Here is a 15,061-nt window from a genome sequence, read left to right as displayed (position 1 = left end):
ATGTCCTGTGGAGAGCAGCGTAGATCCCTGCAGCTGCTGCACCAGCCCTGGTTAGATTCCACGTGTATCCGCAGTGCAGGACGACTGTGGAAGTTGTCAAACACGCCACCCAGCCGAGAACTTGAGCCAGCTATCGCAGGAAAAACATTGGTACTGTTACGTGGTAGACACTGTCAGCGTCAACTGTACAGCACCTATGGCGTACCATGGGACGCTTTCTGTCTCTATCAGTTTCTCTAAATTATGTGGCCCACCCAAATATTCTACAAGTTTCCATCACATGTGGCACCGGTATATCAGGCTTACCGTCGACAGTCTACTTTTGTTCGATTCTCGTAGCACTTGTCCCAGAATGATTCCAACACAGAAGGCGCCAATATGGGCATACGGCTTGTGGTATATCCACGTTGAAACCCTTTCAGCCTCCCTGCAATTGAAAGCATGAATTTCATCCTATCATTTCTGGCGGCTAGAGCATTGGTGTGTATAATGATACCAGTCAGTGAAAATGACTGAGCTTCAATCATACTAATACCTCTGAGACACGGACACGTATGAACTCCTTTCCATTAGGGGTCATTTCCAGCTGGAAAGGACATCTTCGCAAAAGGAGTTCGTGCCCGTGACACACGGCAAGAGCGAATTCCTTTTTGTGTTTCGTTTGAAAAATATATCCGAAGATGTCGCGCTAGATATTTCCATTGGAACCAGTCTACACGTACGACATAGTAACAGCAAACATAATAATATGACCAATGGAATTTTCCTGGATTTTCCCGGTGGTTCCTTCGGCTGTATATTATTTGTATGAATGTGTTATATGAACGAATGAAAATAAACTGATTGATTGACTGAATGAATTCAAAACAATTGCAATATCTGCGCGCAGACTGGGAGTGCTTGAAAAATGAAAACACGGTGTAGCCTTCGTTCGAGAGCATTATTGTCGTATCGCTCTTTGTTCCAGGCAACGCCATACGCCTTTACAGATGAAAAGGAGATAGCCGATCTCAGTTTCCCAAAAGGACCGCCTCGTAAAAGGAGATTCTCCTTTGCTGTGTGTCACGTAACGCAACGCGTTTCCGCTAGGTGTCCCTTTGTGTAAAGTAGTTTATACGCGCCCCTGTGTCAGGAGTATAAAAGCCGTAAAAAAGCAGACAGGCAGTTTAACGGCTTGACGGCTTAGCTTAACAACTTGTTGCTTCTAACCTCGCGCAAAGAGTCAGAAACGTGACCGAGATTGCCTAATATTTTGAATTTCCAATCGAAATTATGGTAAAACGGTTCGTGGCGACGTCAGGTACCAGATAATCAGACAGTTCGACGGCGACTGACTTGCTGGTCCTGATGGCTACGTAATTAACCTCTTTCGTTTTAGAAGCAGTGTTGTCAGCATGCAATGTAGTTTTCTGCGCCTTACTTGACGAGCTGTACTGGTGACGCAATGTCGCCCGAAAATTCTACAATCTATAAGTGCAGTGGGCACGAAAATTCTGTCGTAATATTATGCATGTAATATTTCACCTGTACTGCTCTCCGGTAACTCTAAACGTGGTCATACTCCTTATCTTTATCAACGATAACGTTAATGTTGTAAAACAGAGTGAAATATTACTATACGCTGATGATGTCAAGAATTTTCGGGCCGTGTATCCAACTGTATCTCACTGCAGGGGGACATCGCCCCAATTGATGAGTGGAGCAAGTTAAATTAACTCTCCTTGAATGTCTCAAAAACTAAAGTTCTATCTTTGGGAAGAAAGCGGACAACATTGTTATATGACTATTTACTGCTTAGTGGGACTGATACATCGAGTAGAGGCAGTACGTGAGCTCAGTGTGATGCTTGATAAAGGACTCAAATTTGATCAGCATGTTTCTTATCTTTACCGCACTTGTATGAGGACGCTATAGGGCTTATAAATCTTGTCTCTCGAAACTTCTCTCGCGTTAAGTCTCTAATTTGTTTGTATTGGAGCCTGTACGTACTACGTAGTAAGTTGGAGTTTGTCTCCGTTGTGCGGAATTGCATTTCTAATTATAGGTTTGGGGTATTATGAATATTACCATCTCCTAGCTCAATAATTGGTATGCTATCCCTAAGCGAGCTTCGGTATTTACGTACAGTACATTCTGTCGTAAGATTATACGTGACATTGTTGAAGCTGTTTTCTGTTAGCCTTCATGTTCCATCTACTCGTTCTAAATGTTCTTGTACATTCTCCTCATACTCTCTAGATTTATATCCCATCCCTAGTTCAGATGCAGTGCCTTTATAATGACTTCAAGTGTAGAGAGAAGTGGACATTTTTGTGTGACTTTCATTCTTTCACTTGTTCACTCTCAGACGTTTCAATTAATTAGAATGTATATTGTGACGACCACAACGATGACTCATGTCGCGCGACTCATGTCACGCGCATTCTCATGCTGTCCATTAAATCATTGCCATCGCCACGCTGTGCTGTCCGTATCAACATTACAGTGTATCTTCGATGTACAACAGCTTGAGACAAAAGTTTACTGAACACGACACTGGCGTATCTCTTCGTCGATGCGACCCCCTGCTACCTATCAGGAAGAGATCGGATATGAAACAGCTGTTCTACCCATCTCTCAGTATATCTGTGTGTGTGTGGGGGGGGGGGATATGTTTATTAAGAAAAAAGGAAAGGTCAGCCAAACGGAGGTAGGCTTGCTATTACAAAAAAAAGGAAAATGGAAGAAAAGAAAAGGAGAAGGGAAAAGGAGAAAAGGGGAAAGAAAAGAAGAGGAAAAGAAGCAAAGAAAAGGGGAAGGAAGGGGAAGGAAGGAAGAAGAGGAAGTATATCTGTGTCCGCTCCTCGCTGCTGCTACACAAGGGGAGGCGCCTATCTGGGACATGCATAATGTGCCTCAGATAGGCGCCTCCTCCGATTTTCAACAAATCGATGCACAGAATGATATCGTTCGGAATGATGGTTGGCTAGGCTATGTGTTGAAGTTCTGTTTTAGCAGTGAAGAGCTTCGCTACAACGGAGAAATCCGACACTCTGTTGTTCCGTAAACTTCTCTCCCATGCTGTAGCACCGTTAATACATGTTTTGTACTTTGTAGTGATCCACTTCCTAGGCATGTGGCTCTTAGTGGACAGGAATAAATATATAACGAAACAACTAAAGCTTACTTGTAGTTTGGCTCGAATAACATTCCCGGGGGCAGATTTTTGGCGAACGTCACGACCCCTGTGACAATTGCGCCGGCTGCAACCAATATCACTGCTCCGACAAATCCCAGTTTCATATTTCTGCAAAGAAACAGAGAAATGACGCCTCGATTATCAATGGGTGCCCAAGTTTCTCAGAGTCACGGGCGTTAAAGTCTACATCCTTCCCTTCTCCTTCTCATAACCGACACAACAATAAGTAAAAAAGTGGAATCGGCATGCTCGTGTAAGTCTAGTCCTTATTCGGGTCACTGTCCTTCGGTAGGCGTCGATATCAACCCTCCACGTCAGTTTAAAACGAAAGTTCGCCCAAGAACAGCCATACAGCAATTTTTGCAGCATTTTGTGGAAATAGAATAAGGTTTGTGTCGTTCCTGTCTGTATCTTCGCCCATGGCTTTCTTGATTATGGAGTTCATCCACAAGTTCGCCTGCACGTATATAATAAGATTAGCTTCTAGTTTTGAGAAGGATGACGTCACAAGTCGCTCAATCTAGCGTGCGCGTCAACATTCCTCCTCAAAGGTCGACTTCCTCCTCTCCTCACGTCAGGAAGGAACGCGCACAGCTGCTGGGAGACGCCAAACCCCCAAATAACGTCACCTAGTCTTGGAGAAATCCGACACTATAGGGTTTTGAGACTTCTTTTATAAAATGCCAAAGCGCACAGCGTTCACTGTCGGCATCCATGTTTCCTGTACAGATTATTTGATCGTCGTTGATTTATACTACAAAAATACATTAAATAAATATCATTTCTTAGTTTGTAGTGGTACTACAACGTCTACACTCTTAGAAATGAACTTCACCACATAGCACTCTCCTAGCCAACCATCACCCCGAATGACAACGTTCTCGCCCCCGATTTGCTGAAAACGGGAGGAGGAGCCTATTTTGTGCCATTATGCACGGCACAAAATAGGCTCCTCCTCCCGTTTTCAACATATCAGGGGCGAGAACGTTGTCATTCGAGATGATGGTTGACTAGGAGCGTGCTATGTGGTGAAGTTCATTTTTAAGAGTGTAGTTGCACGCTTCAATTAAACATTTCCGCTCACTACAAGTGCGCAAAGCTGCGTTCACACAGCCAAGTGGACGCCGGCGAACGGCGAGAGCGGCGACACTGACGTACATCGTACTTTCGAAAATTATGGACGCGAACGGGATAAGCAAGACTCCCGCGCGCACTGGCGAGGTGATCGTTTGTTGTCATGAATGACAGAAGATAAGGAGGCGCCCCAACGCTCTTCGATAGGAGAGAGAAGCGCGGGGCAAGTGACGTGGGGATAAGAGGCGAGCTGTAGTTTCTTTGCAGCCTTGCGAGGGTCACGTTACCTGAATTGCCCAATGAGGCCGCCTTGCACACGCCACCTTGGGGGCCACTTCGGCGCGCTACTACCACACCTCTCCAAGTATTCCGAAACTATACGTTGGGGGCTCCCATAGAGATGTATGTAACCGAAACCGGAAGGCGAGCGGTGATGTCACTGGAGTGGCCCCATAGGCGGTAAACATCTTCATCCGTGTCGGTGGAAAGCAAAGGGTTGGCGGTGTCGCAGCTAATCTCATAGATAAAATATTATTCACGTTTGCTATGGCAATGTTTACCTCATGATTCTGATAGCACTACTCAATTCTGCACGTATGCCGAAGATTCGTGCGTACCCGACGCAATTACACGACTGGCCCCGCTTCCTATGGTGGACGCCGTTGCCTCCATCGGTTCGTTCCCCTGTTTGTCATCCCACGTGACAGCACAGGGTTGGCAACAAACGGAGCAGCTCCGCTGTAGTTAGGGGGCTGAAATTCGTCCACTAACACTGTCCATGACCAACGGATGGCTACGCTCGGGCGGTCACGCTCGGGGATAGGAGAATCCCATTGACGGCGCGCCAAATACGATCTCTAGAGCCTTCCTATATTAACTCTATGTCCACCACGGACCCTTGTCTTCTTCATAGATTTGATTGATTTGTCACTGCCGTCCAGTGATTGAGAAGCGACTACTTGAAGGGCGTTGAAAAGTGGGACACCGGTGACCTCTAGTGACCTCTCTGCCGACACCGTTCGTTGCGGCTGCTCGCCATGTAGTTGGTGTGCGCGGCTGCGAATCCCACTGCTGCGATCTCTTCATCAGCTAGTTGTCTTGCGACGTAAACGCCAAGTATTATTAAATTATCTTCATCAACTGCCATTCTTTAAGTTGGAAGCTGTTATATGGTAGCCCTTGGTCTTTCCAGTTCGTTCCATGGTTGTTATAGAGGGCATTTTTATCTATTTGTTTTAGTCATGTATAAGACAATCCAAGTTTGAGTAGCTTCAGTTGGAAGGATATCTCGTACTTTACCTCTGGAACAGTAGAAGTAGAAGAAGGCCCAGAATGAGAAACTGGAAGACGGTCGAGCCGTACCATGTGACAAAAAGGCACTGGAACAAATATATAAAACAATACATAAGATGATTGTTTCGTGCAGGATTGGTCATGTGGTGAAATGTAATATGTCGTTTTGCGAGCGGCACATACAGCACAAAGGTGTGTGGACGGCTTCCCAAGCTAGCTTTTCTAAACACTCCCTGGTAAAGAGACTCCACATGAGTTCACAAAAACATCTGTTACCAGTAGTTCATCCAGAATCCTTTGCACGGGGTGTTGCAGAAATTGGGGATGTCATTATCAGAGTTATGCCAAACGTATCATCACCGAGATGACATGTGTCTGAAGCCGACATAGCAAGTGCGCCTCTATGGGATGAACGGGTAAAAAATTAGGGGGTGTCCGCACACACATTTGAGGGGTATTTTGGGTGCAGGGGGTTGGGATAAATCATCCTTTAAAGGGGTTGCGATAAGTCATTCCAGGTTATCCCAGATAAACGTAAAAGACGGCAGGGCGAATAACGAAACTCATGCGGTGTGTGTGTGTGTGTGGGGGGGGGGGGGTCGAGGTAGCTTGCCGTTGTTGGCCGCACTCAAGTGGACATCGTCACGACTATATCCCCCCCCAAAAAAAATGGGGAGGGAGGAATTGACGATTTCAAAGTGAGGCAGAGGCAGGATGACCGACACTGATGGGACGGAGGCACACTGTAGATGAGAGGTGCGCCAGAGTGGTCTTTCCGCGAGGCCCGTTTCGTGAAGAAAGCGCACCAGGCCGCGAGTTTTTGAAAGTTGTTCCGCACAGGAACCTCCGGGGAAGAGGACGTCCGTCAGTATGCCAGGCCTGGCGTGGGAAAGATGAGTTTCCCGCATAGTATGGTATGCACGGCACTCTGCCGGGATATATGCGATAGTCTCCGGATAATTACAGTGACCGCAACTGGAGTCCTCCCTGGAACCGATCTTAAACAGTCGCGGCTGTGACATCACAGCTCTCGCCGCCGCCAGTGAGGCAGTGCATGAGAAGTCACGTGGTTACGGCTGCCAACGGGAATGGCCTGAGCTCTCTGACGTTCGCGCTCGCTCGGGAGTGTATTCGAGGGCGTGTATCTCGCGAAGTACGACATGTTGAAGAATAATTCTTTTTTTCCTTCGTATTCTGACGCGCACTAGAATGTGTCCATGATGTAATGAGCCACATCCGTGAACGTATCCCAATGCTTTGAGCAGTGTTTGCGTGGAAAACTCACACACACGACTGAGTTTTTGCACACCAATGCTCTTGCGCAGAAACACATGCTTTCTTTCGTTATAGTCTCACGCGCTCTAATGGGAATAAGGGAGTCTTTCCGAATAAAGCTCGAAATTGACTCCCACAGAAGGAGAGACCCATCTATGGAACGGTCTTTCAAAGACAGTTCAGAATGGTTTCAGGCTACACGTTGGGCGCGTTAAAGGAGATATGAACTGTACCAAACGAGCCCGCCGACTACGGCTCCAAACGGCGATTTCAACGTGCTATCTGTGACACCTTTTGTATAGGTGAATTTTATAGGTGCGTATCTCCAGCACATAGCACGCTCCTAGCCAACCATCTTCCCGAATGACAACGTTCTCGCCCATGACTTGTTGATAACGAGAGGCGTATGTATGCTATTATGTATTATTATTATGCGCGGCTACAAAACGGGCTACGCCTCCCGTTTTCAACAAATCAGAGACGAGAACGTTGTCATTCGGGATGATGGTTGGCTAGGAGCGTGCTATGCGGTGAAGTTCATTTCTAAGAGTCTAGCGGCTCCAAGGCGCAGGGTTCGCGCTCCTTTTTACTAGACGGTGTAAGCCCTTTTTCGGAACGTGGCGCACTTGATGAAATCTCACGCTCCAGCTTGGAGGTCGGAGCGCGTAAGTGCTGCTCTGGCTCCGTGATGTATGGAGAAACAGGAGGCCGGAAAACCAATGAGCGGTATTGGAAATTTGGAAAATCGGAAAATTGGAGCGGCACGCTCGTGGCTGTGAAAGACCGTTTAGTAGACGCGCCGGAGTTCGAGGGACAGAGTACAACGATCGCGTTGGGTAGGGCCGCTACTTTACGCGCCCCTTGTTTTCTTTTTCTTTTTTCGTGTGTGTTTACTTTTTGAAATAATATATTTTCCGTTTCTTTTCCTTTTTTTAAATGAGAAGTTATACGGGAAATACCATTTGGTCGGCAGTCCAGAAATTGCTGATGAAGAACAGATTCGTCCACCAAACGGAAGAACATCTTCGGATCTCTGCACCAGCGTAATCTTCCCAGAATGGTCCATTGGTCATTAATGGTAACAATAGCAGAAGGGACAGTACTGCCAGAAAGGGCGCAGTCATCCTGCACAGAAATGAGGACTAAGACTAACTAATCAAAAAATAAATAATAAAGAAAGGAGAGTTCCATGTTCATAGTCTGTCTGAAACAATCTTGCGTAAAGTTTACGAAAACAAACGGACAAACTCTTCATCACTGTAAAACGGGTTGTGTCCTCCTGATACCTTGGTATTTCAGTTTCTTTCAGGGTGTCGAACCGAAACGTTTTTCGTTCCGGTTTTCGTTCCGGTTACATCATAAACGATCCGGTACCGGTTCTGCTCCGGAGCAAAAAAATAACGGTTCATACCGGTTTTTAACCGGTTCCGCTTCTGCGGGGAATATTCATCCCCACAAAAAAAAAAAATCAATGTTATAAAATGTAAACCCGTTTATTCCGCATACATGGTATTTAATATTAATAGACAGCTGTGAAATTGGTAGCTCCTGGTTCCTGTAGGTTACTGTCTGCTCAAATGGGCTTTCTCCTATCTTGAAGCGCATACTACAAACGGACTTGTTTGTCGAGATGTCGTACGTAAAGTACTTTCTTGCTGGGTTGGAGCGATCGGGTCCCATCCGAATGTCTGTTGCTACCGTCTAGGCAGCAAGAACCACCGCACGAGTACGACGCAAATCGAGGAACACCTTCACTCACAAACGCGCACGACGGCTCCGTTTTTTTTGTTTTTTTTTCTTCGTGTCCTGTCCACAAAAGAGTTGCCACTTCGCACGGGCTTGCCCTCGCGTATACGTAAGTCTATTCAACTTAGCTGCTCTCAAACAAGGGACGCGTTGCGCGACATTACCGATAAAGAAGCCGTTATGCAGCCCCCTTAGGTCGCTGTTTAGTTGATGAGAGTTTGGGGGGATCAAATTAAAACGAACACTACGGCACATTGCTAGAGAGTCACATGTACCTCAAAGTCTGTGTGCGTGCGCGAACAATAAACCATTACAAAGGGAGCCTAAGGGTCATAGTATACCTACATACGTTCCTCCGTAACCGTAACCCTCGTATACTATCCATGACATGACTTCAGAGCACACGACGTCTGTTTCATTCGCCTATCCGTAGTCCAAACCGGCGAAGTTTTTTCTTGGACCGAAAACCGTTAAATATATTTTTCGGTTTCCCTCCTGAGCGAAAAAAACGTATACGGTTTCGATTCCGTTCCGGTTCGCACCAAAATAGCGGTTGTTTTCGGTTTTCGGTTCCGGTTTTCGGTTCGCTCCGACACCCTGGTTTCTTTATTGTTAGACAAAGTGACGTGTATATGGGAATGACCAAAGCGCGGCACAAATGCCACTTCTTTGCTCCCTAGGGCTCGAGGGCTTGACAAGTGAAGGGTACATTTGCTTATCGACATTTCTGGTCCATTGCTTGTTCCTCACTGCATTTCATCATACGGGTGTAGGGCGCCGCACAACACCTAAGAGGAGAATCTAGCGCTTACAATAAATTTCATTAAAAATGAAGACAAATCACTATCAGTCTGCAAAGTTTAGAGTTGGCACAACGCCGTCTTCTATTTTGCAATGCGATCGAAATGGGTAACGCTCGCTAGACTATAACCCTGTATTTCTGACGACCTGAAACGCCAAGGTTTATATCAGCAACAGCTATAATAGATGGCGATGATGACGACATCGGGTCTATTTCCTCCTTACCGCTGGAGGTGCGGTACACAATGTCTTCAAATGTGAGAGATGAGAGATGCGGAACACCGCAGCTATACCCATGCTGACTGTGGGATATCGCCAAGCAAATGAAACACGTAACCAAGCTGGACTGGGGAAACGTGTTAGACGTATGTGCTCTGTGGAACGGCGTATCTTACCTGAAGTATCTCTGCACAACGAATCGCCAGCAAGCCTTCACAGTAAGTGCATCAGTTGAAGGGGGATTTCTGTATGCTATGAAGAGTCCACTGAAGAGAGAAAAAACGACAGCTATAACTGATCGGCGTTGGTGCACTGCGTCAAAACAGGTGTATAAAGCATGGTTCACACTAGTGCGTTCTGCTGCGTGCGGATGCCTGCGGGCGCTGGTTACCGTGGCAACAGATACGTGCGCGACCTCTCGCACCAGAACGCAAGGAGTTCGCCCGAGCTCAACTTTTTCCGACGCACGCAGCAGCCCGCAAGCGGAGAACGAATCGCGAGGCCGCCTTCCGAGCGTGCGCAGTAGGTTTCTCTCTGCGAGACTGTTTTCAACATGGAGGCCACCGGAGAGGAAATCCCGCTCGGCGCTCATTGGCTTACGGTTTGGTGATGCACGCATTCGGACGCAGGTATGTGAACAGCGGAACGGGTTGCTTACAACGCACGCATACGCACGCAGGCGCCCGCACGCAGCATAACGTACTAGTGTGAACCATGCTTAAAGGCTGATACACATTACTGTGTTTACGGCTGCGTACAGCGTCTTACGTGTACCTTCGTTCCTAACGGAAGGATGTCCCGTTGCTACGATTCGCTGTCATCGCACGTAACACGCAACGGTAAACGCAGCAGTGTGAAAAAGCCCGTACATTGTAGTAAACATTCTGCATTTAAAGTCACGTGATGTTACAGATATCCTGCTGCCTTATCATAATTACTGCCCCCGCGCAAGAACAGACCATAAGCTCTCTCTAATCGAGGACCTCCCCCCCCCCCCCCAGATCATGTTCTCACATTTACTCTCTTCCAATCTGTGTTAAGTTGTTCATTCATTTTCAAGGTGTTGAGCTCCCATTCATGTATACTGTATCCCGGTTTTGTCTGTCTGAGCTGCCACAAAGCTCGTTGTTTGTTGTTCAAGCACATGTTCCCAGACTAGGAGTGTTCGATTGGCTACACTTGACCCTGTCGAGACTAACAAGCTCGTGTTTTCTTTTCCGATCTAATCTAGTCTAAATAGTGCAGTTCAATGGCACATTACATAACAGCCTTAGTTCCAGATGACGCTTTGAACGATTCATTTTATGTCATTCGATCCGTTCACTCCTTTGTATTCGCTGCGAGATCGACCTATAGGGGGCGACACTGTCACCCTTTCTAGTGTGGACACACGTGGGCCGATGTCCGGAGCTGATGGTTCTTTTCAGTAATTCTAGTGTGTATTCAGCGGAAGATCACTGGTACGATACTCTTCGGTTCCCCAATGCTCCACCTATACTGCACTAAACGCTGAATAAACGTGTAAAAGATAGACGATGCGTCCACACTACGGTAGTTCGTCGTTTCTCCGCAGCGCGCCGACACTGTTCGATCTCGGAGCGAATACGGAAACTAAACCGACACTCTACACTACGCTGCAGGAAAAGAACCAACGGAATTCGCCATGTTCATTTTGCTCATGAACCATTTTCTTCCTGATTCATTACATGTTCAGTAGGACTCAGTCGCTGAATAATAACACGTACACTCTAAAGACAGAGCTTCCTCGCATAGCACGCTGTGTGCCAACCACTGCCAGGAATGATAGGGTTATCACTTCTGATTCGAGGAGAGAGAGGGGGGCGTACGCCCTTTTGTGGCAATTTGGGTATATGGTAATTGCCACAAAAGGGCGTACGCCTCCGCTTCTCCTCGAATCAAAAGCGATAACCCTATCGTTCGCGACAATGACTGGCGCACTACGTGCTCTGCGGTGGAGTTCTATTTTTAGAGTGTACGTTTAAACGTTGGGGTAGCAGATGGTTACGCGCTCAAACGTGGCACTACAGCGTAAATTTTCTGAAAGCTAAATATTCATTGGAAACTTCACTGAGGATTGGTTAGTTAATGTCGGACGCAATAGTCTGCTTAAACGAGTTTCAGTAAAAGGACTTCCTGGTCATTAACGGACATTTTAAACGGACATTAAAAACGGACAAAAATTGGTCCTCGCGGAATGAAAGATGCGCCTACATTTAACCGCAATACAAAAGGAACGGAATTCACATAAGTGCGCCTTCTTCCGAAGTTGGGGGAAAGGGTAATTTCTCTCCCTCATAAATTACGAACGACGTAACCAATGTGTTCGTTTGTGTTGATGTCAAGGTAACGATACTTTTCATTTCGCGAGGAGCAATGTTTGCACAGTATTGCCCCTTCAAGCTGCTGGGTATATTTACGAAAGGGAGACATATATCGAAAAGAGCGCATATCCTATCTACAACGTCCCGAACAACCAATGCAAGAAGCGCATGACCTGAACCATCCAGACGAACCTATAGCGGGAATAATTTCTTTCCTCGCATGATGGCGAAGATTCCGACGTAATTTCACACGTTTACTCTTTGGATGGTTGTTTTAGTATTCATTTACTGATTTCCTAATTTTTATCCCTGTCATCGACCCTCCCTTCAGTTTCACTTTTAGTTCAGTTTGGACCCCGAAATATAATAACAAGGTCTACAAGGACCGATATGTAGACCGAAAGTCCCACTCGAGTAATCGTCAATGTCGAATGGTGCGGTTCTACATGCCAGCCGACCTGGACTCCCAAGGTCTTAGAACACTCTACTGAAACATATCCGAAGCTGCTGGTAAATTGCTTGCCTGGTTTCAGTCGACAACTACCGACTGAAGTCCTAGCGATTTGTTCTCACTGTGTCGACTTCTACGATATACGCGGAGTCGATATATGCCGGTTTGCATTCAGAGTACAAGTTGACTTCTCTTGTGCGGTCGTCTTTTACCGCCTTCATATCCGCGGTCGTCTTTTACCGCTGTTGTCACAAGTTGCTGAGAGGAGAAAGCTTAAGATGCAAAAACCTGATTAGGAAGAAGGTGGTGACGGCCAGGGTGTAATTGATGAAGGGTGAAAAGAACAGGTCCCCCGCCATGTTGTCGTATGCCCTGAGGAGTCCACCTGCGTTTGAATTGCAATCTTAAACTACACGTGAAGGTATTTTATGTAGATGTTGCAGGATAAATATGTAACACTCATCGAAGAGCTCGGAGTTCATGACCTGGTATGGATAGAATCCTTAGGGATACCTTGTGTCAACGTCTCTAAGAGCATTGGATCCAGCGCTCATTGTCAATTTTTTTTATTGATGTGTTAAGAAAGGTCAGCCAATACTTGATAGGTTGACGCGCATATTCAACTATCTGATCCTGTACTGCCCATGTGACAGGGCACTACAAAGGAAAGGAGTAGACCACTGGACGAAACATTTACACCCGAAAAATGTCAAGAAATCACTGCGTAGCGTACTCCATTTTAATATTTAAAAAAGCCATAGAACCTACTGAACATGTGCGTGTTCTCTGCGAGGAAATAGGTGTGTCCGAAGATGAGCCATGCCATGCTGATCGCCTTGACGCCTTGTGCCGCGGCCACATCTGGGTCTTCGGGAACAGTCAGCGTGCGAAGATTACGTGTCAGCGAGAACGCTCCGATCCATAGGCGGACGCCACCTGCAGCAGAATGTGTCGTGAACAAACGACGTAACAAAGTTTTCGTTTCGTGACATCAAATGTTTTGTCACCGAAACGCTTCGTGATATTCACTTCCAGAATATAATCGATGTATATGTCATACTATCGTTGTCACATCACAATAAGTAGTCTGCGATCATTCTTGTTATAAATTACCGTGTTTCACACAAGGTTTTGATTCCTGCATATCATATGGTGTTTATTCATATGATGACTCGGTTTATGACCAATGTCTGCGGGAGCGGCCGTCGTCACGTGAACGCACAGAATGGCGTGAGCTCGCTGTCACCTCAAACCATCAGCAATACACGTATAATTCGGCACGATGGCTGGCAGAGAGTCTTGTATACGATTCTTTCCATTTAAAGTTGATCATAAAAGTTCTCGGTAGGTCTGTCCATCCTGTTACACACACGTACAGAAAAAAAAACAGTCCAGTTTAAATTATGAGTCCACGTTACTTTGTAGAGAATAATAGTGACACCGAAATCGAACTGTTTCTTCGAGATGACCGTATTCTGTTTTCACTGTATATTCCTAATAAGGCACATAGCGCGTCACTATTATACCCCAAAGAACAAACCTTGTTCGGAAGCCTTTTGTGCCGTGATGTCTGACTTGAGGTCGAAAGCTGTAGCGGCCAAAATAAGGGCGAGCAGTAAGCAGACGCAGAATCTGAGGAAGATACAAAAGTTAGGTTGATATGGCGGGAACTACGTGACAGCACGTAGTTACTTTTCATGTGAATGATAAGTAGGAGCAGATCGACACGTAAGGTTAGCATGTCACTGGAAGCTACGGCAAAGCAGTAGTGATGTATTCGATAGGCTGAGTCCTCAGTACTCTTAAGTCACACTTTTCATCCCAGTTGAACTCATAGTTTTTAGAAAATTAAAATTGAAAATTAGGGGCAACGTGGTGTCGAAGTACTCACAATATCCTCACGACTCGTCAAGTACCGCGGAAAACTACGTTGCATGCGGACAACACTGGCTCAAAACGAAAGAAGTTGACCTACGTGTCCGTTACCCAGCCATCACAATCCCCGAGTTAGTCGGGAAGGTGAATTATTGTTGTTTGACGAATTGGGGATTATTTGCCACCAGACGTCGCCCCGAGCCGTTTTACCCCAGTTTACCTCAACTGGAAATAGTAGCAGCTCTCTGTCATGTCTCTGACTCGTTGCGCTTGGTTTACAACGGACAAACTGTTAGACCTTCCCGTCAACGTAAACTGTCTGCCCGCTACTTTGCGGTACCTTAAATGTCCACTTACATGAGGAATCCTTGAAAGCCCAGCACCTTCGTTTCTTGTCGTATTTCGCATCGTTGCACGTGGGTTTTTGCCCCAAGTGACTTTGAAGAAGCTTGGGAGGAAGGGAAAAGAGGGAGTGACGTTGAAATACACTGATAAAGACTGATTTCAGTTCCTCCAATCAAACCAAACTAAAGTCAAGCCGTACACGCATAAGATACCTCGCTTCATTTACTGATTCTGTTGTTGGGTACAGGGATGTTCATTTCACCCACGCTCATAGTTGTCTCTGGACGTAAAACACAATTCAAGAAAACGAAGAAAGGAAAAAGGCGTCGACACTTAGTGATTTTTTTTCTTCAGCAATTGATTGGTTTCTGTTTACGTATTCCTAGCGCGAAGAAGCTGAGTAATGCGCTGTTTCAGCGAGCTGCCCGGCTGTCAATGGACATTTTTCACGCTCGTGTCGTG

The 15,061-nt window shown here is 46.2% G+C and overlaps 1 protein-coding gene and 1 long non-coding RNA gene across 2 annotated transcripts; both read right to left on the bottom strand.

The window, feature by feature from the left end:
• Positions 1-320: 320 nt before the first annotated feature.
• LOC135369215 (uncharacterized) lies at positions 321-5,632 on the bottom strand. The gene is made up of 3 exons (XR_010414979.1): positions 5,552-5,632; positions 3,167-3,286; positions 321-427 (listed from the first exon to the last, which is right to left on the bottom strand). It is a non-coding gene; the product is annotated as an uncharacterized LOC135369215 (long non-coding RNA).
• A 2,132-nt stretch (positions 5,633-7,764) lies between these two features.
• Positions 7,765-14,506, bottom strand: LOC135369157 (nose resistant to fluoxetine protein 6-like). Its single transcript, XM_064602814.1, has 6 exons — positions 14,475-14,506; positions 13,920-14,011; positions 13,148-13,315; positions 12,668-12,764; positions 9,763-9,852; positions 7,765-7,945 (listed from the first exon to the last, which is right to left on the bottom strand). The coding sequence occupies exons 1-6, from the start codon at positions 14,504-14,506 to the stop codon at positions 7,765-7,767; spliced, it is 660 nt and encodes a 219-aa protein (XP_064458884.1).
• Positions 14,507-15,061: the final 555 nt, after the last annotated feature.

Source organism: Ornithodoros turicata, chromosome 9, assembly GCF_037126465.1.
Source record: "Ornithodoros turicata isolate Travis chromosome 9, ASM3712646v1, whole genome shotgun sequence".
In the NCBI taxonomy this organism is placed as follows: Eukaryota; Metazoa; Arthropoda; class Arachnida; order Ixodida; family Argasidae; genus Ornithodoros; species Ornithodoros turicata.
Note: the sequence above shows the minus strand (reverse complement) of the source record. Positions and strands in the feature narration are given on the sequence as shown.